Source organism: Lampris incognitus, chromosome 19 (genome assembly GCF_029633865.1).
Source record: "Lampris incognitus isolate fLamInc1 chromosome 19, fLamInc1.hap2, whole genome shotgun sequence".
Taxonomy (NCBI): Eukaryota; Metazoa; Chordata; class Actinopteri; order Lampriformes; family Lampridae; genus Lampris; species Lampris incognitus.
Window position 1 is genome coordinate 19,647,257 of NC_079229.1, and position 24,667 is coordinate 19,671,923.

Sequence of the window (24,667 nt, forward strand, 5' to 3'; positions counted from 1 at the left end):
GGACAATGTACCCTGCCACACTGTACACATTGTTCTGGAATGGTTTAAGAAACATGATAAAGTTTTCAAGGTTTGGCCTTGGCCTCCAGATTCCCCAGATCTAAATCCGATCGCGCATCTGTGGGATGTGCTGAAAAAACAAGTCCGATCCATGGAGGCCCCACCTCACAACTTTCAGGACTTGAAGGATCTGCTGCTAGAGTCTTGGCGCAAGATACCAGAGGACACCTTCAGAGGTCTTGTGGAGTCCATGCCTCGACGGGCGAGAGCTGTTTTGGTGGCACGTTGGGGACCTACACAATATTAGGCAGGTGGTTTTAATGTTTTGGCTGATCAGTGTATACAGACACACACGTGCAAACATGCAGGGACAAAAGCACAGACACGCAGTTTCACACAACAGTATTTGTCTGGGAACTATGCCCCATTGTTGCAAGGCTAGGCTTAACACACCGCAATGGAACGCAATGCAGTGCACACACAAAACGAGAAAAGCCCATTCCTACTCCAAAACAAACACGGACACACAGGTAGTAGGTGTACACCAAACCAGGCCACATAAACTCTGGAGCGCACTCACTGGAGCCTAGACAAACTAAAGCTTGGGTTACGTACTTAAAACATCAGTAGGTGGTTCAAGACAAAGGGGCTGTGGTGTTTTAAATATTGTAATACAACACATGCCTCATGTTAATTAAAGGATCCCTATGCTGATTTTCAACCTTATCTGCATTCATTACTCACAGGGTTTACACATCTGTGACGAGGCACACAAAACACTGACAAAAGTACTAGTTTTATAAAAAAAAAAAAAATTTTGTACACTATGCTGTCCTCTACCTAATTGTAGTGTTTGTTCTCGCAAGTAGCCACACGTTTTGTGCTAACCTCTCGACAATATCACATCTCTGCATACCCCATTTTTGTTGAGCGGGTCTTACGAGGAGAAAATGGTTAATCAAACCGAGTTGTCCGGCCTGTCTGTGTCGTACAAAGGATAAGGGAGAAGTATCAAGCTCTTGATGGAATTTATAAAGGACACACAGAGGTGGATGAAGCAACAGATGAACTGTAACTGCAATAAAGCTGCAACCCTTTCATTATCGTGTAAATATGACAACTGATTTATACGGCCAAATAAAGTTTGAAAATGTGCATGGAAATTTCTGTTTATTCAGCACCCTGCTCATTTTATGGTCAGTTACACTGTTATAGACTGTTGGGAAAATTAACTTTCCATTGTAGACATGTTTCTAGTCGGTGACTAAATGCGGTTTCAAATTTATACACATAATGTAGGAGCTGGCAGGGAGAGAAACTGGGGTTGTTTTGTATAGATTAAATGCAAGATTAAATGACACCCTGCTATTAGAGTTTACACCCGAGACTACATGGCTACAACTGAAACGTACTGGTGGGCCAGGGACCCACAACACGTACTATAATCTACTGTAAAAATGTTAAAGGGGTTCCAAGATTTAATCTTTTTATAGATTTTGCACATGAACAATCTGTAGTTTAAGCATCGAATAATCTACAACATGGATAATGGGAAACTGCATCCCAACTGAGAGGTGTGTAAAGTCTGTCCGAGATAGGATTTCAATTTTTGCAACAGAAAAAAAACATACGCTGCATGCTTTTCCCTTGTCTAAAAGATATTTACATTCCTTTGAGTTCTCAAAACTTCTAAATATTGTAGGCTTTACAAAAAACAGCGATGGTGGGTCAAAATAAAGGCTCTGTTGGACCTAAATTCTGTAAGCTAAACTTTGGGTCGCCTTGGTCTAAATTACATGTGTAGTGAATAGCACTATGGAAATGACAGCAAGCCTATAATCAACCCCCTACAGAACATATACACCAGGCGCTGCAGGACCAGGGACATGGGGATTATTATAGATCCCCATCATCCCAATAATGGACTGTTTCAGCCGCAGCGGTCAGGCAGACGCCTCTGCAGCCACAAGGCCAACACAGACTTAGGCGTTTCTTTCCCCTGACCATAAAGGCACTCAACACCAAATAACAATAACTTAAATTGTGTACTCCATGTATACATTATTACTAAGAGCTGTTACTTACTCTTTGCTGCTGAAACTTCAATGCCTTTTGCATGTGTATAAAAATATAAACACACATATTCCTTCATACAGACTATTTGCACATCTGCATATAGATATTTATCGGTGTATAGCTTCTGTATACTCCCGGAATTTTTAACTTCCATCGATCCATCCATTATCCAAACCGCTTATCCTGCTCAAGGTCACAGGGATGCTGGAGCCTATCCAGCAGTCACTGGGCAGCAGGTGGGGAGACACCCTGGACAGGCCGCCAGTCCATCGCAATTTTTAAATTTTATTCTCATTTACTTGTGTTCTTTTTTTGTTGCACAATTTTGGAGTGTCCAATGAACATTTCACTGCTCATTGTACTTGTACATTAAGTATGTGACAAATAAACCTTTGAAACTCAAGGCCTTGCACAGATCAGATAGAGAACTGTAAGACAATACAGCGTACATTTTTTCCAGTAAGGTGTCAACCATAAGGTGCTGAAGACCAGAAAACAGAAAACAAAGGGAGATTCAGGTTGTCATTCATTCAGTCCTGTCTTTATACATGCTCAATAATCCAGGTAAGAAAATCACAGAAAGGTGAATCGGTCATTCAATTACAAAGCCAAGATTTATGTTTTGCTATTGCTTCCTCTTTGGGTGCAATGTCTGTACACTGAACAGGCTGAGGCAGCTGGAATGAAGACGTCTTAGTATGGCAATGTTGGGTCCTGTCTTTGAGCCATGACAATTTCCAGAAGCCTCTGCCGGAAGTTGTGTGTGTGAGGTTGGTAAACAACCTTCATAGCCCACTGATTGGTCCTCTGGCAGAAGAACTGCTTCATTTTCAACCCCCCTGGAATGACAGAAATATTTAGCAATCAACAAAAGGTGAATCCTTTGTATTAACCTCTCTGTAATATGAAAAATAAAATGTGATAGGTCTGGGAGCGAAGCAATTTAAGTAGTGATAATTATATCTTCATGCAATTTAAAGTTCACATTTATCAGGTTTAGCAAGACATTTATCGAGTATCTACAGCCATAAGCAACTTTTAAATGGTCCTTGACTACAAATCATAATTGATTTACCTTCTTTAGTAGTGGCTGGCCTCCTTTTCACAATGTTTTCATTGTGCTCCAGCACAGCAAGAAGTCCCCTTTCCCTTATTCCATGGTAGGAGGGGCACTGTCTTTTTGGCATGTACTTCAGCACTGCACTGTGGAACACTTCAAGTGCACCTTAATTTGACAGAATAAACACAAAATCTTCAGAAAGGACAAGTTTGCCTCTTTGTTTAAATTTGTACAGGCTATACACATACAATGTAAAATTTCCCCCATCTGAGATGGAGCGCAATTTTATTTATTCATGTTAGGCTTGAATTTTTTATAAAAGTTGTCATGTGCTATGTGTAAAATAGCCATAACACAGCAAGAAGTCCCCTTTCCCTTATTCCATGGTAGGAGGGGCACTGTCTTTTTGGCATGTACTTCAGCACTGCACTGTGGAACACTTTCAAGTGCACCATCATTGGACAAGATAAATTCAAAAAAATCTTTAGAAAGGACAAGTTTGCTTCTTTGTTTATATTTGTAAAGGCTATACGAATACAATGTAAAATTTCACCCATCTGAGATAGAGCGCAATTTTATTTATTTACACAAGGCTTGAATTTTTTATAAAAGTTGTCATGTGCTATGTGTAAAATAGCCATTACAAAGTGGCCTTCTCACCTGTATGCATAAAGAGTTCCATGTTTTCAAAATCCCTCAAGAGGTGCTTGTCCTGGACCAGATTAGACAAAACCTTATATGGCAGGGAACCTCTTTCCAACCATTTCTTTTTCTTCCTGACACCATCACTCATTTGGGGATGAAGACAATGTTGTTCTTCTCCATTTGTTGTCCAGGAGTGAACATCTGTCACATGGTGGAGAATGCCCAGCCAGCGACGCACCAATTCCTGTATTGTACCACAACAAATGAAATGTTTAGGATGACAATATTAGCAATTATAATCATTGAATATTGACAGGAATTTAGGTCAATTACCTCTGAGTTGGCTCCACATGAAGCAGACGAAAACCACATGTGGTTTATGACATACCTAATATTTGACAAAACCGGATTTCAATTATTATTATTGAGGACAGTGGGAGTGTGTGTGTGTAAGTACGCATGTGGGTATACATGCAGAGTGAGTGAGTATTTGAGTGACTAAAAGACTCATCAAAGCTCACTTTGCCCAATCAGCTAGTGGTCCCTGTCCCCTCTTCCTAGCAGCCTTCAGCATCTTTTTGTGGAAGCCTTCCAGGCAGAATTTGAAGAGAAGAAAAACTTTTAATGTAAATAAAAAACGAGCGATGTTCCAGTGTTCCATTTTGAATTGAGGCAATTTGTTAATAGATAAAACTTTGAAATAGAGCTGGGGGATAATTTTTATAGATGTACTGTTGTGGCTTGCAGAATATGTCAAGTGTTTACAAAACAAAGTCATGATATTGTATTTCAGAAATTTCAATTTAAAATACTTTTGGCAGTGTGCAACACATCAAACTGATGCTTGATACGGGGGTACTCTTCTTGCATTATCCGTCGAATTGATGGAGATCGGTCTGTAGACACTACCCCAACTTTGAGTCCGGTATCAAGGATCGCCTCCAGTCCATGCCTGAAGGCTTCTGCTTCCATGGCCACAGAGCTGGAGATCTCTGTTACCTGTAAGACAACAAATATATAAAAATTAAAATAGAAATATTACATTTTAATAATAATAATTTGCACTCAAGTTTTCACGCAACCCAGTGAAATTTACCTGAACCAAGTTTGTCTGGATTATCTCTTTCGTGTCATCCATCGTAAAAGTGTAACAGCAGTATTTGGATGATGAGCCAAATGTGTCATGTCTGCAGGGTGAAACACAGCCTATGGTAATCGTTATAGAGCAATGATGGAAAATACAATGGAGAGGGATGCTTTTTCAATTTAGCTTACAGCTATTCCTCTTACCTCCCATTTCCAGATAGATGAAATAGCTTTGGGAGTGGTTGGTGCATTTCCCCAACCTCTTCACTGCTTGTTGGGGGCTGTGGCAGTTGCAGGTTTTGTTTAATAGAAGCTCTTTCCAGTATCTGATCCCTCTGCAAAGTGTACAGTTGTTCTATGGCAGGAAAGAGGTATGCCTTCTGTATACCACAGAATGTAGTCGGAGATATCACTTTGAGGTTCATGACCTTGGACATGTCCTCCAACTCTGTTATCGTGGCCCCAGTAAAGAGTACTGCAGACGCCACAAGCAGGTCTACCTCTGGCATTCCATGAATTTCAGGAGATGATGTCCAAGTCCCATTGTGTCCTTTGAGACAGTCCCACTTGACCCGCATCTGTGCACCAAAATAACTAATGTCTGTGCTGTTTATAGGTGACCCACAGGTCTGGCACATCTTGAAGAGCTCCAACACACAGGACTGGTAAACAATTACCTTGGGCTCCTGCCCACCTGTCCTGTCAGTCTCTTCCTCAGAGGATGAGGTGAGGCTGGACTCCATTTCTGGTCGGTAGTTCTCATTGTGTGGATATTGATATTCTCTGCTGTTTAAGCTTATACCAAAGTCAAGTGGTGAGTGTGGTGCTTCTGTCATTGCAGTGCTAGACTGTGAAGAGATAAATTAAGTGATGAATATTTTGTGTGTTTTCAATAATGCCCTCAAGTATATTTGTGTGACGTAGACATGGGAAGTTAACTGAAAACTGAAATTTTTGAATGGATTAATGGAGTTTATAGAGGTAACGATATACTTACAAACAAATGTCTTTTCAAACTCTTGTGAACACACTGTGCTGTATTTTTTGATGGTGTTAATGTCTGTGGAATCGAAAAAGATGGTCCAGGCAGTGTTGTAGATGTGCCAGAATTGGATAGCCCTGCCAAAACAGCCTGAAATTGTAATAGAACAACGAGTAACCCGTGAATGTAACCTGTCATCATTATGTGGCCGCACATAAAGAGCTTAAGCTTCATAATTATTATACATTAGGCAGGGAAATATGCTTTAAAAGTTATGCCAGTAGGATGTTTACTATAATGCCATGTTTCACAATGCAACAGCCATGATGTTATATTTTTTCCAAATTTTAATCAGTGGAATCAAACGACTGAAGATTGCTGCAGTTTGCATTAAGGATCCATCATAAACTAGCTTTTAATTTAAGCAATATTAACTTGTTGCTTTACTGCTAATTTCCTTTAGCCAGAGTCAGTTGAACTGACTCTGGCTAGTAGGCTTCTATGTCAACTCGGAGTTGACATAGAAGCCTACTATAAATCATTGTATCTCGTCATTAACAAATGTCAACAGCCATAAAGAAAATTGGCTATGAAGTAAAAGTTATCTTGGGCAAAAACATGTTAAATCTAGCACATGACAGTGAAAATATGTCATTTTCCCCTCATTTACTCAGCTCATAGACCACATTACTACCTACTGTAGTTTAGTCCACTGTAATCATGTTTGTTGCACGATACAAGCTATGGTTAAGCTAACCAAGGCAGGAAACCAGCTGAACCACTTGACAGACATTATGAAGGCAATCGGTTTCGTTGTACTCACAATATCTGAAGCAGCTTGTTCATCCTATAGCAATAAAGTGAAAATGATTGTGCAGTGTGATGGTGAGGCAAGGACCCATACCATGAAGGAAACGAAACTGCTGTTAAATGTGCCGGGTTTTTTTTTAGTCCACCTACCTTATTTAGATAAGGTAAGGTCGTTTTTAACTGTTTAATATTTATCTCAGCACTCCTTGCACTCTTCACTTCTTTGCACTATTTATATCCTGTTAACAGTTCACAGAAACGATTTGACCTGTATATAATCATTCCTTGTGTATATTCCTGAAGATTGCTGTAGTTATTCTGTGTAAACAGAATTGTATCCATTATCTTTTGTATCCATTGTATCCATTATCTACCACTGTTTTACTGCATCGGTGTTTAACTTCCTACACGGTTATTGCTAGAGGGAACGAAGATACAAAGAGGTGGTATCCATCACCTGACAAGATCAAATCCTTGTCTTAACATCACAGAAACTGCCTTAATCAGAATCAGAAGTTTCTTTATTGGCCAAGTATGTTTGCACATCCAGGGAATTTGACTCCAGTTGAGTGGCTCTCAATGTACTCAGTCTTATAAACTATAAACACTTTAGTCTATTAGTACAGGGCACATACACTGTGCGGACAGACCATGGATGGACAGTTAGTCCACAGTCGTTCACCTTTTCATAGTCAAGTCTACAAAGGGACACACTCCCCTGTCCTCATGGCTGTGTTCGATCCACACTATCGCGTCACGATGGTGGGCGTTGGGGCATATGGTCGTGAGAGTGACGGTGGCCTCTTTCAGGAGAGTGATTTTGGTCAAAAACTCATCGATGGCACACTGGATTTACCACCACCTGACGTTCTACCAGGCACGGATGTGACCAGTCCCCATGTGTTTGTTGGGGATGCTGCTTTTCCACTCCACGAGAATTTGATGCAACCCTACCCTGGTAAGATTACACTTTGTTATAGACCCTTTTCACAGCAAACATGTTGGTGGGGAAACATATTTGAAGGCGTAGGTGTAAATTATGGGGGGATGGGGGGGGTTGTAAACCCCCCCCCAATAATCAGCCAGTACAATCCCCCCCAAATATCACATAACGATGAATGAAAAATATTAACTGTTATAAAACAGCCTAATATGTTGTTATACATTTTGTGCTTACAAGGCTTGTATAGTTGTGATGTCAAGACAGTTGATCAAATCTTTAAAGCTCCCAGACTTTTATACGTGGATACAAAACGGTGCAAAGGAGCAGTGGGTGTGACAGCTGCCAGGGTCTTGACAGCCAACAATACTGCAATCACAAAATAATAGGGATTAAGTACAGTTAAATTGTGGCATAACTATCCAATGGCTGAAGATATGTTCAGGAAGTGATAAATAGCCATTTTACAAATACCGAAACAACAAACTTGATACATTACAAATTTGGTGCTTTTATACAAAGTGAATGATTTCATGCTATTCAACTGCACTAGTGGGGATATTTAGTGCATTTTGGTATGTCTCTTTCTCTTAAAATGAATGTGAAACAGCCACTTAGCAGCCTATTTGCAAAAAAAAGAAGAAAAAATTCCTGGGGGGGGGGCATGTCCCCAGACCCTCCTACATGGGTGGAGATCTTAACCCCCCAATGTTCAACCCAAAGTTACACCCTTGTGTGAAGGTAATAACATTAATTGTGGGTGTTACTGTGGTGTTTAGGTGTTACTGTGTGTCAGCATGGACAGTTTCTTCAACTGTGTTTACTCACCAACATGTCTGCTGTGAAAAGGGTCCATAAACTGTAGTGTATTTGTATACATCAATATTCCAACATTTCATTTAACATGAAAATAGAATAGGCTACCTTGGATGACGGGGAATGTCACCCATTTCATTTGTAGGCCTATAAACTGCTTTTGTGAAATTAGTTTTAAAATCTGGTTCTACGGCTCCACATTCGTCTAGGTAGCGGTCCCAGATCTTAAATAGTGGTGCATGTTCACAAATATTGATAGAACTATTCTGGAGCAAAGGAATAACATTTGTGAATTATTAAAATTGGTGGCTTTCTCTAATCTCCTAAACCATAATCAGTCATATTGGAAATGTCTCATTAGTATTCAAAGTCTTAAATACTCATACACTGGCTCAAATCTTGGAGAACCCGAGCAGATATACAACTACCGCCATTCCCAGGCTAGAAGAACCATCGAAAATGCCTTCAGCATCCTGGCAGCCAGATGGCGGATCTTTTACCGGCCTATTGACTTCCACCCATCCACGACGGTCCACATAGTGAAGACATGTGTAGCGCTACACAACTGGCTGACACACACTGACAACCATCAGTACATCCCTCCAAACTATGCTAACAGTTCCACTGCATCAGGAGAGGTCCAGCCAGGCGATTGGAGGAGCCAGGTAGCTGGAAACTCCAACCTCCTTGACCCTAGGCGTCTGACCAGTTCCAGAGATACCAGAACCGCATATGCCAGAAGGAACAATCTGCGGGATTTTTTTCACATCGCCTGATGGACTTTTCCCATTGCTAACAGCCATCATATGAAGAGGGAGATTGAACAATTGATTTCTCATGTCACTCTCCCTCCCTCCCTCCCTCCCTCACTCACTCACTCTCTCTCTCACACACACACACACACACACAAGGAACAAAAGCTTGTTGCTGTTATGTTTTAAGACTTTTCAGTGTTTCCTCCGCAGGGTTCATACCAGTTAGTTAAAAGTGCTTGAATTTTGTCCTCACAAATTTAATTACTGCAATACCTTGAGAATAACCCCTTTTGAGCTGAAGTTTTTTTTATATAAGTTTTTTTTATGCATCAGGTTTTTATTTTATGCCTTATGTAATAAATAAAACAATCTTTGCACATTAAAGGTCATTTTTCTTTTTTTCTTTTTTTTTGTAAATCCTACCCACCTCTCACACACAGCAAATTCAGGCCAACCACACCATGGCAAGTTAAGCTTCATAGATTTGAATTACACCTATACTGCATATAGCCTATTTGTGTATTTGAAACAGGGGAATGGGCAGTTTAACATGTGCAATACGTGTTTTATTCAAACATCTGTGCCAACATTACCATGTGCAAAATGTATTTATTAAAATGAAAAATAAAAATAAATACAATTAGCACATTCAACTATCAAATTAGTTCAGAAGTTCATTGTTCATGTTCATTCTGTTTCATTGCTCAGAGAACACAAGTATTCCTGTTCTATATTAAACAGAAACTCAAGAGCCTTAAACTGGGCCACAGACATGTGAGAGGTAATCTCCTCAACATGTCAATGACAGTTGCAGCAAATCGCACTTCTTCAGCATCTTGTTGCAGAGCTCTCTCCTCTGCAGCGGTCGATGTTTTTCAGCCTCTGCTTTAGTGCATCATTTATTTTGGATGTGCCCTTCCTCTTCCACTGGGACAATGGTACACTGGTCTCTGGAGAGCTGATGGTAGAGACTGGAGGAGGACTGATGGAGGTTGTTTGGAGAGCTGATGGTGGAGACTTGAGGACGACTGATGGAGGAGTTTGGAGAGCTGATGGAGGAGGGTGGAAGGCTGATGTAAGAGACTGGAGGAGGACTGATGGAGGCGGTTGGAGTAGTGGAGGACTGTATGAAATGGTTGGACAAGTACTGATGGGGGTGAAAGCACTGTCGACGTCCACTATGATGTACCCAGATGCTGAGCTCGAACTACTACCACTAGAATCCTAAAATACAGACATAGAACATATTGATGACATATTATTGATTGGTTTCCAATAATACTAAGAACTTTTTCCATTTTCAAATATTTCACGGGATCTAGGGTACACTGCAATCTACTACTAATACTTTTGGCTGCTTCCATCAGGGGGTCGTCGCCACAGCGGACCATCTGTTTTAATTTCTTCCTGTCCTCTGCATCTTCCTCTGTCACACCAGCCACCTGTATGTCCTCCCCTCACCACATCCATAAACTTCCTCTTTGCCTTCCTCTTTTCCGCTTCCCTGGCAGCTCCATATTCAGCATCCTTCTCCCAATATACCCAGCATCTCTCCTCCACACATGTCCAAGCCATCTCAATCTTGCCTCTCTTGCTTTGTCTCCAAACCGTCCAACCTGAGCTGTCCCTCTAATATAATCGGTATACTGCAATAATCCCATTAATTTATCCCAGTACCAAGCACGGAATTCAGTCACTGTATCATGCTGAATCTGACATTTGTTTTTGATTTTGCCCTCGCTACCCAGGTTATCTTACCTCGTTTGGAATACTTGTGACTGTTTCACGATGTTTTATGAAGCTGTCGAGCCAGCTCAGCATCTTGTATATTGGAGGAACGCCAACTCCACTTGCCCCATCCCCACTTTTCCCCTTAATTTTGTGCTTGCCTTTGGCAAATCTGTCACGGAGGTATTTCCGCTTGGATCTACAAGTGGCTTCTTCCTTGCCCAGCGTTGTGCTTATCTCTCTCCACCAATTGTTCTTCTGTAGATCTTCATAATCGCGTTGGGATGAATTGTACAGGTGCCTGTACCCTTCTGACTTCTTCGGCCAGTCTGTCTTCAAAACTAGACTCCATCTCTTCTTCTTCTTTTTGGTGTCGTCTCCGTACTGTATTAAAGGTGTAAAGCCACGAACAAGAAACTACAGAAGGTTTCCGGTGCCACACGAAATGCATATCGACGTGAAACAGTTTCATGCCGAGCCATGTTTTGTGTGACACTGGTACGTGAAAACGAGGTACGAGTGGTCACAAAAATTGAGCTTCATGTGGATAAGGGCAGGCGGGTGTATGCTGAGGTCCGCTACTGCATCATTTTAGTCCACGCGGACCCAAGCGAAATACGGTCTGTGTTTTCTCAAACAGATGGCACTCAAATTCTGGTGCCATCTTGTTTGAGAGCAGCGAGGAGTACAATGAACTGAGCAAACTTGCAATACTCCTGCTCACATTAAGTCCAGACGCCTGCAGCTGTGAGTGAGGTTTCAGTCATATGAACGTTATTAAATCTCAAACATGAAATCGACTTGGAGCACACCACATTGATGCCCATATATAACGGCTGACTTTCCAGTCTCAAAGTTTTCATCATGACAAGGTAGGGCACTTGTTTTTTAATGTTAGAAATACTCCATCCATCCATTATCCAAACCGCTTATCCTGCTCTCAGGGTTGCGGGGATGCTGGAGCCTATCCTAGCAGTCATTGGGCGGCAGGCGGGGAGGCACCCTGGACAGGCCGCCCGGCCATCACAGGGCCAACACACACACGCGCGCGCAAGGACCTGTAATGGTTAAGGCATACTATATATGTATTCTTTCTACTGTTTATCCTGTATCTTGTTTCTGCCGTTACTACATTTTCCAAGATGCTTTGTAGTGTAAAGATTCCCGCTGTTGAGGTGGAATTCTGTGAATTGCGACCAATCGCATTTCTTTTTTTTTAATGTGTTAGAAATACTATAATTTTAAAATCACGTAGCATATTACAATATATACACTGGCACATTGCGAGTTCTATCTAGCATGCAACGAAGCGTTTCTGGTCATCTTTGACCACTTCAAATGTTATATGTCCGTGGTAAAAATCGGATTTTGACCAAAAAGTCCGCCACAAGCCGACACGGTGATGACCCCTGCCAGTAAAACAGTGGTAGATAATGGATACAACGGGTAGCTATTAAATGGAACAATGAACTACATGCAGGCAAAGCTAGCTAGTGTAACCGGTTATTTTCTTGCCCGGTGCGGGATTCGATGCGGGCTGTGGTGCACCACAAGGCGACGTCACTAACCGCTCGGCTAAAGGCTCAGTAGTTTACACTAGCCATGGGAGGTTAGCAGCTACAGGCACAGCACACAAATATCGCTTAATCTAAGGAAAACCATTCATACAACTAAACATCAGCTTACCTCAGTCCGGGCTCGCTTTTCTGGAGGCTGGTTTTCAACACGGGTTGTCTCACCGAACACGGAGGGAACAGTGGTGTCCTTCAGCGTGTACCTCCCTTGGCCTCCAAGCAATTCGCTCCTCAGATCCTTGACATAATCCTCCGGCGTGAAATGAAAAGAGCATACCCGAAGATTTTTCAGCTTCTCCGGCGGGGCTTTCTCGTCGTATTTCGGATTGCTGACAGCGGCGAGCCAGCTCCTGCAGCGCCCGACATCAGCTGGAAATCTGTGAAAGTGGAGCCCTTCTCTCGGGCTCCTTGTGTTCGAGTTACACCCCGGCACAATGCAGCGGTTTGGCATGTTTCAGGCAAAAGTCGATGGTTAAAAAATAATAATAATAATAATAATAACCATGGAGGAAGAAAAAAAAAGAAAAGGAAAATCGCCACTTGCGGTATCCAATCCCAGCAAACCACTTCGTTTTTCGCGGGTACATGCGTATGCGGACGTAGTGAAGCGGGTGGGTCTTCGAGGGCTGCGTCGTCGCGCAATGCTTGCTGGTACATGTAGTCCCTGATGAACGGGCTCTCTGGATAGAAAGAGACCGTTTTCTCGGTAAACACGAGTTATAGCAAAGCTTATTCATTCAATGTGTCGTCACACTACCTTATGCAAATGTGATTTTGCCACGCCGGCTTCTGAATTTCTGCAGGGACCCCTCCATCTGTCTCTCATCTCTTATCCATCCATTCATACTTCTACCAATCTACTCATCTGGATACCATCTATCCAGCCATCGGTACAACCAGCCACCTCTCTGTTTGTAGCCTATCTGTATCTATCTTACTACCTATCCGTCCATCCAACTACATACCCATCTCTCCATTCCAATCAGGCAAGATTCTGACCAAAGGCTGCATAATACCCAGTGGGGCTGATTTGCAGCAGTAAAACCCTATTGCTAACACTAGCCCAGACGCTTCTGTTGTGAAGGGGAGGATTACGTCAGTCAGCTAACCCTGTACCATCCTATTCTTCCTCTCTTATCTCCATCCAGCCTTCCATCATTTTCATTCATTCAATCCATTGCTATCACACAATCTCAAACCCCACCCCTACCATCAAAACACATGCACACATGCGCAAGCTAGTCCATGCCATGGGATAACAAGCACCGGAACTTAAATCGTATAAAAAAAGTAAACAAATGCACTACGACCGAATGAATGTTCACCACTCGAAATAAATATCAGTTTCTTAATGCAATAAAAGAAAGAAGAAAGCCCCTTTATTTGAAATTGTATTGTTACACACGAATTGTATTCTTACAATGAATTTGTTATCTGCATTTAGCCCATCCTGTTGTATAGGAGCAGCGGGCAGCTGCAGCACCTGGGGACCACCTCCAGTTCTTCTTTCCATTGCCTTGGTCAGGGACACAGGCAGGAGTATGAACCCTAACATGCATATCTTTTTGATTCAATACTAGACTTTAATTTTTAGAGACACTACTAGTGCTACTACTCCTACCATTAATTTAAAAAAAACCTATTTATGTTCTTTTATACCTTAAATGAAAGGCCCTAACACTAACAGCCATTATCATTTGTAAGTATGATTCCTGGGCTTGTTTGTGAGTAACTTAATGCACAAGACCAAGTTAAATATTGTGCTTCAATCTCTCCTAAACCTGCTTCTTCAACCTTCTTAAATCTGCTGCATCACATTCTTCATAAATTTTATAATTCCATTATAATTCTGTTATCCTCTTTCAATGTTGTATTATGTAAATTGTGTAAACACAACATCCATTGCACGTTGTCGGTCTTGGGAGAGAGATCCCTCCTCTGTTATTCCCCCTGAGGTTTCATCCTATTTTTTTCTCCCTTTTAAAGGGTTTTTTTTAGGGAGTTGCTCCTTATTCGATGAGAGGGTCTAAGGACAGGATGTTGTGTTGCTGTAAAGCCCACTGAGGCAAATTTGTAATCTGTGAATTGGGCTATACAAATAAAATTGACTTGACTTAACTTGTTTTTTGTTTATGTGTGTTCTGCATTAGGATAAGAACCTCAGCAGAGTGGTAGGAAATCACATATTAATGGCCACTGTATTAATCTAATTTAAACTAATCATTAGCGAATACATAATTCATGGAAAATACAAAGACATCCTTGACTCAAATTCAGTGCCAAGAAAGACAGTACATTTTTTTTCTCCCAACATTTGAAAAACAGGACTGGTGAAATCAGTTCTGTGTTTTCAACCAGCACAGAAGCAGTGACTATGCATAAAACTGAGCCAGCTTTTACTTTTGCAAAGCAAAGTGATACTTAACAAGTCCAGACAAGACAAAAAGATGAGTTTATGAACTGCTTAATGATTAACAACGCAAATTCAACCTGTTCCAACTTGATGTGAGCCTTTTGGATATTAAAAAGAAACATATATCAGCAGGGCTCAGTCCTGGCTGTCTCTACTAAATATTACTTATGTCTGTACAAACGCATGACACATACTCTTAGGGCCTGCACAGAAAAAAAAAGTGTTACATGGAGCTGTAGTCATGCATAGGTTTCAAAAATTTTAAACCTAGCCCATCGGGTTCCTGAAATAAAAGCTACCTTGCACAAATTTCTTCGATTCTACAGAGCTTTTTCTAATAACTTTTCTACTCATTTACAGCATTTGGCAAAAATATTCAGCGCTAGTTAGAATTGTCCCCAGGCAATATAGCTTATGAAGCTCCACAATATCAATATCAAAAGTTTGAATACTTCCAGCATCTACAACTAAATGTCAAATGGGTTAGCAGTGGCTTCAACAGCGCTGGCTGAACTGAAACACCATGCTGCGCTGGGTATCTGATTATTGAGCTTTTCTCGCCACATCACATCAGATCATAAATGCTTGGCCTGGTTGACCCAGCCTGGGGGTCTCACTGATACAATGGCAGCCAATCGATCCTATACAATTAACAAGTTGTGACCACAGTAGTATATTTCTTAATAGCCCTATAAAGTGTGTGTGTTTGTGTGTGTGTGTGTGTGTGTGTGTGTGTGTGTGTGTGTGTGTGTGTGTGTGTGTGTGTGTGTGTGTGTGTGTGTGTGATTCAATGATCTGCTGAGTCAATGACCTGCACTTTCTTCCTACATAAGCAAACAGTATCATGTCAAACAACCCCCCCCCCACACACACAACACAGGATTGCATGTCACTATAATTATGCCCTTTAATCAGACAAAATCCATGGGCTCATTCTGTTTTAATTGAATCCAACAAAGGACAATCAATACAAACATGACACTGTGTTCTCTGAACAGCAATGCTATGCTTGAACAACAGTGGGAGGGAGTTGGTCAGAAAAAAAAATGTGTTTGTGACCAATAGCTTGCAGGATTTATAGTGCAGAAAAAGGCACAAGGTACTCTCTAGTGCCTAAAAAAAACTACTGTTGAAGTGTCTTTAAGCAAGTCAGAAGACTGCTCAATGCAACTGGAGCACTGCGCAGTCATCCAGTGTCCAGCAGTACAAGTTCAGGGGAATCGCTCTGGTGTGAATATGTGTAGCTCCAGTGTGAATATGTGCTCTGGTGTGAATATGTGCATGATTAGACATAGAGGAATGTGGTGTAGTTAAGCATATGTGTTTAGAGTACCTGGTAACGAAGAGTTCAGTCATTAGTAGGATGGGCAAATTAGAAAAGCATTTCCTCTCATAATCCACTCCTGATCCCATGCCGGGAACAGAGTGCTCCCAGCTAGGAGAAAATCTTGTTCGGGAGCAAAAGCCAGATGATATGGATGCTGTATATTCGGTGTTTCTCGAGGATGCACCAACCAAACTGTCTGCTTTGAAGAGGAAACTGTCAGTTCTGGGTCTACACAGCATCTCTGGCTGCTACTGAAAGAGGGGACCGGCTTTCCCACACACAATATTAACTCTGAGCTGGAAAACGTGCTAACTGATTTTGCACTGTTTATACGAGGATAATGATAGTAAGAGAAAAACATGGAGTTATTCATTCTTATTTATTCTCTAACTGGGATAGTTGCTAAATTGCTAAAAGTAAAATTACTTTTTTCTTTTAATTTCAATTTCTCCTCATACCTCACATTCTAGGTGTGCCTTGAAAAGCGGCCCAGTCAGGGTAAGCAGTCATAAGGATGTACATCCAAGATCACAGCAGATTATCAATAAAAAATTAGGTACCAGTCTCATAAGAGAATGGGTGGAGAGGAGGATGAGTGAATACGGATCACTTAGTTCTACCCAGCTGGCCTGTCTCCCTGTTAAGGGCATACTTTCCAGCTTCCTTCCTCCTTCCCTATTTCCTTTCATTATTGTTTCTCTCCCTTGTTTCTTCCTTCCTTCTTCCTTCCTGTCTACTTCCCCTCCTCTCTCCATATCCATTATCTCTTTCTTTCTGTCCCCTCTTTCCCTAATTGAACATTTAAGCTATTCATTTCTTCACGTGTGCCCTTTGGGGTCAAAGCCCTCTAAGTAATGAATGATACGAAAGACACATGTAGATTTTGCCTGACAGGATTTCAGATGAAAATCCCACAACCAGAATATCACAAAGAATTGGTGATACTATGAGGCCTGCTTTCATCTCATACTATTATAATTTCCCCAGCTGCCTGATCAACCACATAGGCCTCTTTCTTTTCTTTTTTTTTTAAAGTCACTTTATTTTGTCATTGTATTCTTACAATGAATTTGTTCTCTGTATTTAACCCATCCTATTGTATAGGAGCAGTGGGCAGCTGCAGCGCCCGGGGACCAACTCCAGTTCTTTCCACTGCCTTGCTCAGGGGCACAGACAGGAGCATTAATCCTAAGGGCCCTGACACACAAGGCCAATGGTCAGCCGTCGGCCAATGTCGGGCCGTCAGTGAACGTCTGTGACCCTAGTTTTTGCGGTGTGTCCCGCACTGTCGGCACTAGTCGGACCACTGTTGGCAGCTTTTCGGCCGATTCAGCATGTTGAATCGGCAAAGCCCATCGGTGAGAGAGATCACTCTGATTGGCTGTTCAGCTTAGTGAATCAGTGCTAAGCTAGCAAATCAGGGCTGATGGCTGTAGTCTTTGCGGTGTGTTCAAGTGCTACTTTTTGGCCCAGACGGCAGGCGACGTGAGATAACGCAACAGTCGGCCTCCGTCGCCGCTAGTCGGTTTGTTCCGTCTGGGCCCTAACATGCATGTCTTTTTGATGGTGGGAGGAAACCGGAGCACCCGGAGGAAACCAACGCAGACATGGGGACAACATGTCAACTCCACACAGAAAGGACCTGGGACAGCCTGGGGCTTGAACTCAGGACCTTCTTGCTGTGAGGCAACAGTGCTAACCACTGGACCACTGTGCTGCCCAATTCCCAACATGAAACAAGCTAAGTGCACTCAGAAAAAATGAACTCCTTCCAGTATACCTTTTAAGCAGTTATCACTCTCTTCCAGAAACCCTCCCAATGTGTGAGCAGATAAGGGTTCACCTAAGGACACTGCAGGTTATGGCACAAGCTAGCCGCTGCAAAAATCAAACCTGTGATGAGTAATAATACCACTTAATCACTCTTCTACCTTAAAAATGCATTTGTTTTCTATTTGTTATTATAGCCGTAATAGATTATTTTCCAGCACAGCAATACAAGTAGCCTGCTGGGTTTCATTGTGTCCTATAAAGGAAGTTAAACCCAGACGGTCTGGCTGAAAACCAGGACACCTGAATCCTAAACTTTAAATGGGACTGAATGGTGAAAATGGTGCTAAATGCCAAAAGGTTCCATGGGCCCTCACACGTCACTCAGCATGTAGGTAAGTAGAAGAAATTCAATTGGCTCATCTATTCTGTCAGTTACGACCCGTAGAATTTTCGTTGGCATTTGCCAATGTAAACAAGATAAAGATTTGGAAGACAAGGCCATTCCACCCCCCGACTGCCAGTTCCTGCCACTTTCTCTTTTGCAGAGAAGTAACAATGGGCGTGGTGAAAGAAAGAAAGAAAGAAAGATAGAAAGAAAGAAAGAAAGGATATGGATGTAATGACTGTTCCTCTCTACTATCTTTCTATTTTTGCCTTAGTACTCAGATTGCAGGAGAAAAAGCCCAAACCCATTGAAAAATGTGAGAGATCCAGTTCTCTTTGAAGGAACGCATTCCTTTCTAAATCACTTTTTTTATTCCCCCTGCTTGGGAAATCCTGGAAAGGCGGATGACTTCTGATCTTCCGGACTGCTAGAAGGCGATTAGGCCCAAGTCATGTGCGGGGGAATACCATCCCATTAAAAGAAAAAGAAAAAAGAAAAAAGTTATCTTTATGAGAAAGGAAAGCTCAGTTTACGCTTGCGAACAATATTAAACTTTCACCATAACCAAAGACTGGAATGCAAACCCATCTGCGATACAGTATAGCTGTGAATTAAATACAACAGAAGTACAAGAGTACAACCACTAGATGTAGTTAAAGTGGAAAAACCTTAGCATGCACTGAAGAAAAATATATAAATACTAGATTCAAAGAGATTCAACCGTGACCAATCATATTACTATGCAAGCCAGTCAGTGGGTTATCAGTCATATCAGAATAGTCATTGAAAATTCACACTGAGTTTATCATCACACCAATTACCCATCATCAGTGTCCCTCACAATCGAACCAATAATAACTACAAACCAAATAATTGCTGTTGATACGCATTGGTAGCAAGAGAATGAGTTCATTCAGGGATGCACCAACTTCAATTTCTTGCTTCCTTCCCCCGATGGCTGAAATCTCAGAAAATGAAGAGTTGTGCTTTTCCATGGCAGAATCATTGTCCCATTGTGCACGGCAACAAAACTACTCAAATTCGTACTTGGTAGTGACAAGAGACTAACCAACCTGACCTACTCATAATTGGAAGCACTGGGATTTGAACATCAATATTAAGTTTGAAGTCTGAAGAACTGGGTGTGTCACTGTATAATGCTAAAAACAAAGAGGTACTGCAAAGATCTGGCTTCCATTACACAGCACTGTAGCATTTCTAGAAATTGATAACAATAGCTGCTTTTTAAAATGGGCCATGTGTCATACTTCAGCTTTTGTGAAGCATAATGTCGGCCTTAATATTAGAAGGAGTTGCAAAGTGGTTGTGATTGAGAGAAAGTGAGAGAGTCTTGCCTCTCTCAGATTATTTCTGCATTAAAAATAATAATAATACAGGAGTACGGGTTGACTGGGTTTGTTTTTGTTGTCGTTTGTGAGCCCATGACGCCCTGCTTCCAAAAGATTTGGCTTGCACAGCCGTCCACAGCAAACTATGCAGTGACTCCATAGACTGTCAAACATGGCAGGTGTCAGGCACTGTACTGTTCATTTGCTACCTTTTAGAGCTTGCTTTTCTTGTCTATGTTGATTTGTTATTCAAAACATCAAACTCCTTAAAAATACCTTCTTATCTATGGATCTACAAGGTCAGGCGTGCCAACTCTCCGTCTAATGAGGTGTGTCTAAGGCGCCAGCAGAAACATGGCTATCCTTCACCAACGGCAGGAAAAATTAATGGTTAAGGATGTACAAAACGTTTCACCAACATTCAGTCACCTGCGGTAGAATCCACCCTGCTGCAAAACTGGGCTCCCAGCTTTAAGAAAAAATGACAATGAAGATATCCTCTGTCGCTATTCTTTACTCAAAACAAACAGATCCAGGGTCATTACAGTACAATGGGTGGATATGTCATGGCATCAGTATCAGTATCAACAATGAGAACAATTTTCAAAATGCAGCATTAATATTGATGGGAGACTGAATGTGCAAATAGCTGTAATGGAGACCATCGATACAGCTGAAGGAAGTTCCCAGAAAATGGATAACATCATGTGAGGTTAAGTATCTTTACATTAGTGTTTTAGAGTGGTATATTACATAACAGGTTACTAAATTATTTTGTTTGAATCAAAGATTTTAGTGTCAGAGAGTGTATGTTTATCAAACTTATTTTGAAGGAAAAACAGGGCTGCTGGAGTGTGAATTTGTGGTGTACTTTGGTTGCATTTCATAAGTGTGGGTTTAGAATTGAAACAGGTGATAAAGTCCAGAAGGGAATTGTAAGCACTTATCTGTCTGTGACTTTTACCTAAACACTTAATAATACGTGACTGTGCATTTCTTGCAGGAAAGTAACCACTATCAAAGGGACATTTGATTAATGGCCAAAGGAACACCACCCTGGGTATCATCTATGTGATATAACCATTGGAGCAGATAGCTGACCACTTCGGATGGCTGTAGCAGAGTAACAAGCAGCAGGACATTTAGGGAAGTGACTGGATCGAGGCCATAATGAATTCAGGGCCGGAGATCAAACCCACCTCTGATTCCCAGCTCAGTAATCTGGTTGGATTTGAGAGTAATCTGGATAGAGGGAAGGCGACAGAGAGCGAGAGGGAGGGAGAGAGAGCGAGAGAGTCCTCTCTAAAAGCACACATAATCCTCTCCTTGGTGGTGTTCCTCTCCTCATTTTTATCATTAGTTTCCAAGAAGAAGAAAAAAAGATCAATTTATCAATATTTCCAGATCAGAGTCAAGATGTGGGCATAATCAGATCCACTGTGAATCCTTCAACAGTTTGTGTGTATTAATGTGTATGTAAGTAGGAATGTGGAGTGTGCATTAGAGAGAGAGCGTGAGAGAGAGAGTGCAAGAGAGAGAGAGAGAGAGAGCGAGAGCGAGAGCGAGAGCGAGGGAGCATATTGCACACATAAAATATCTGTTTAATGTATCAGTGTGTGGCAGATGTGTCAGTGTGTGGCAATGTGTGGCTCTTTGATCAATTTGCACATCCAGCCCATTCAAACACAGGAACAGACAGACAGCCAGACAGACAGACAGACAGACAGACAGACAGACAGACAGACAGACAGACAGATAGATAGACAGATAGCTAGATAGATGGATGGATGGATGGATGGATGGACGGACGGACGGACGGACGGACGGACCGACCGCCGGGCAGACAGCAAGAAAATGAATCGTCTCTGCAGCAACAAACTTGAGGTGTAACTAAAACCATCTAAATCATCCCCATAGCCAATTCAACACTATAATTAAACATCAATTCTCCAACATACCTACACCAGTGAGGGATTTGAGGGCCCAGCCAACAGAATAAGCAAAAGAGCAATTTCTCTAATGCTTAAGTGCAGCCTGCATCTTTTATTAAGCAAGTATGATGATGAATAGTACCAGCCAGGTCATGTCATGACTCATAACATTATTTTAAGTGATACTAATACCGGAGAGAGAAATGATGCAAAATAGTATTTACTTCAACATAAAAACAGTTAGAGGATTAGCCTTTGTGATGCCCTCCGCTCATAACTACGGTACAACTACGGTGGCGACATATAGCCAGCTGAGGCAGTTAACGCAGGAAGACAAGCGTGGGGTTTCGGACTGACCACGAATTTAACAGGACACCGCCGCAAGCAAAATGAATTGATATCATCGAGAGAGAGAGAGAGGGGGGGAGTAAGAGGGGGAGTAAGAGGGGGAGAGAGAGAGAGAGAGAGAGAGAGAGAGAGAGAGAGAGAGAGAGAGAGAGAGAGAGAGAGAGAGAGAGAGAGAAGGAGAGCAGTGTCACGGCGCAGGAGCAATGGCAACGTTATGCAAGCAAGCTTGGTTCTCTCCCTCTCTCGCTCTCCCTCTCTCGCTCTCCCTCTCGCTCTCCCTCTCCCGCTCTCCCTCTCCCGCTCTCCCTCTCTCGCTCTCCCTCTCCCGCTCTCCCTCTCGCTCTCCCTCTCTCGCTCTCCCTCTCGCTCTCTGTGACAGTGCAACTTCACCGTGTGTGCAGTTATACGAGTACACCCTTGCTGCGATGCGTGCTACCGAGTTCACTCATCCAAAATCACCGTCCTTTCACTGTTTTAGTAAAGAAATACAAATAACATCCTTCACCCGCTGAGAAACAGCCCAACCGACAACTTACAATGTACGTGCCGGGCAAATAAACAAGTGTTGATTCGGGTTGACTCACCGTTAGTCGACTGTTTTCGAACAGTTTGTCGGGAGTCTCCAAGTGTCGCTGTCACCACACCGATCCGCCCTCCCGTGAATGCGCTCCAGCGGCCGCAGGGCAACGCAGTCCTCCCATTCAACGGTCGCGCCAATCAAACGTCGAGGTTAGTGATCGACGTCGCCGCGGTCCAGTAAAAGAGGCGAGGTGGTGGAAGTGACAACGGTTGGGTCCAAGCGTCGCCTCACGTTTCGTACGCGGAAACGCCCCGACAGTTTCCGAAGCCCACGCCAAACCGTCCGTCGTCACAGCCGCGCCTTTGACGGACACCCGGCGCACACAATGGAGACGTTTGACTCCTTTTACGGGACTGTGAAGGTCCAATCGCCGGGAGGGACGAGCTCTGAATACGGCCACGGCCCAGGAAGACTCCCCTTATTCTGCCCAAATCACTGGAATGTCAATGAGATTATCGGGAATTGTCTCGATTTAGGGAAAGAAATGCGTCTGGCGGCTCATGTTGTGGACTCGGACGGGACAGCGTGGTACAGACGGGCTTTCCGTTCCACATCTGATGGCAAATTAAGTTTGCTGTGTAAAACTGCTGACCATAGTGTCCTTGGAGATAAACCTTTTTTTAAGCTACTACACATCAGTTTTCAAACAACTTGGCTTAACTTAATTCAAATGCGACTGATGAATGATATACCTTCCCGTGAAAGGGAGGTTTGGTGAGCGTTATGCCTAGGCCTGTGTCTACGATAGCTCTATTAAAAGAGTCCTCGCAAAGCACGAAAGCTCCGCCAAGGCTGAACAGTCCCCCCCCCCATAACATACCACACCCATAACAACATTACGCAGTTAATTTCTACTAAGAGGTCGGTAAAGAAAAAAAAAGCAAATGATAATTACAAAAAAGTTAAAATAAAACCCAAACATACACAGAATTTCACCATCATAACCTAACCAGTTTGTTCTTTGGCCTGAAATCCACATTATTCATCTATACGTACACACGCTCACACACACACATACGTGATTAATATGTCGTGCTAACACAGGCGATAGACAAAGGAGGATAAAAACATAACCTAATGAGATAATAAGGAATCCCCCCCTTAGATAAGGCCTGCTCAAAATACAAACTAACAAAATTCCTCCTGCTCAGTCCTTAAATCCCCAGTCGTCTTCTTTCATCTTATTAACTTTGAGAGTAAACATTGAAAATGATTTACGACTTCGTCGCTCCCAAACGACACGGAAGGATTTACTTTAATGACTCATCGTGGGTATTGCTAATCATCTTGTCGGTCCCGGCCTACTCTGTAATACTAAAGTAGGGTGATGTTGCCCCCTTGTGGCCACAATGGCATATTTCTTTTGACGCGCTGGACCTAAACCAGCTCAAGAGGTCTGGTCAGAGGAAAACACCCCTTCTCCATTACTTTATCTTCTCTTGCTCAATAGACTCAATGGCAATGTTCAATCATTCAATTATCACCTTTGTCACTATCGAAGGTTTGAAAAATATCTGGGGAGTCAAAGTAAATAGAACATTGAGCAGTAACATCTCCTTGGGTTGGACCAGCTGATGTGTGCTATGCAGAGTGAGACACGTTCATAGCATGTCTATGCAGCACAGTCACATCTGACACCATGAATATCAGCAATATCACACAACACACTTGCATGATAAGAATTACCTGTCAAGTTGGTGCTTGATTTGATGTGTTGTGGTGTTCCTCTGGCAGTTTTTATAAGATGTCACAACTACTGAATATTTTCTGCTATTTAGGCACGGCTGTTTAGCTATTTTTCTAGTAAGCATTTGCAAAATGGTTCAAGCCATCGCTGCTGGGTGTGGGCTATGGAAAAGCACAGTGAGTAAAAAGTTGGCTAACCCCCAATGCAACCTGCTTAAACAAGACAGGTAAATCTTCAGCTGAAAAATTGGTTGGTAGTCAGATTACATCATTATCTTGGGTGTTAACCACTTGATCAACTAACGAAGCTAAAATCTGTAAAAACAAATAAATACACAAGAATTATTATTATAAATTATCATTATTACATTATAAATTATATTCATTCATTCATTATCCAAAC

At 42.1% G+C, this 24,667-nt stretch overlaps 2 protein-coding genes across 4 annotated transcripts in view; both read right to left on the reverse strand.

The window, feature by feature from the left end:
* LOC130129567 (microtubule-associated protein 4) overlaps nucleotides 1-22,743 on the reverse strand; it is a 165,564-nt gene extending 142,821 nt beyond the window's left edge. For all 3 annotated transcript variants that reach the window (XM_056299150.1, XM_056299151.1, XM_056299149.1), the window contains exon 1: nucleotides 22,583-22,743. The gene's annotated coding sequence lies outside the window, so the exon portion shown is untranslated. The remainder of the gene's footprint in view (nucleotides 1-22,582) is intronic.
* Nucleotides 1,791-12,896, reverse strand: LOC130129568 (uncharacterized). Its single transcript, XM_056299152.1, has 10 exons — nucleotides 12,585-12,896; nucleotides 5,865-5,999; nucleotides 5,072-5,715; nucleotides 4,878-4,968; nucleotides 4,594-4,780; nucleotides 4,303-4,369; nucleotides 4,115-4,169; nucleotides 3,797-4,025; nucleotides 3,152-3,301; nucleotides 1,791-2,915 (listed from the first exon to the last, which is right to left on the reverse strand). Exons 3-10 carry the CDS (start codon nucleotides 5,701-5,703, stop codon nucleotides 2,770-2,772), a joined length of 1,557 nt encoding a protein of 518 aa, XP_056155127.1. The 5' UTR covers nucleotides 5,704-5,715; nucleotides 5,865-5,999; nucleotides 12,585-12,896; the 3' UTR covers nucleotides 1,791-2,769.
* Nucleotides 22,744-24,667: the final 1,924 nt, after the last annotated feature.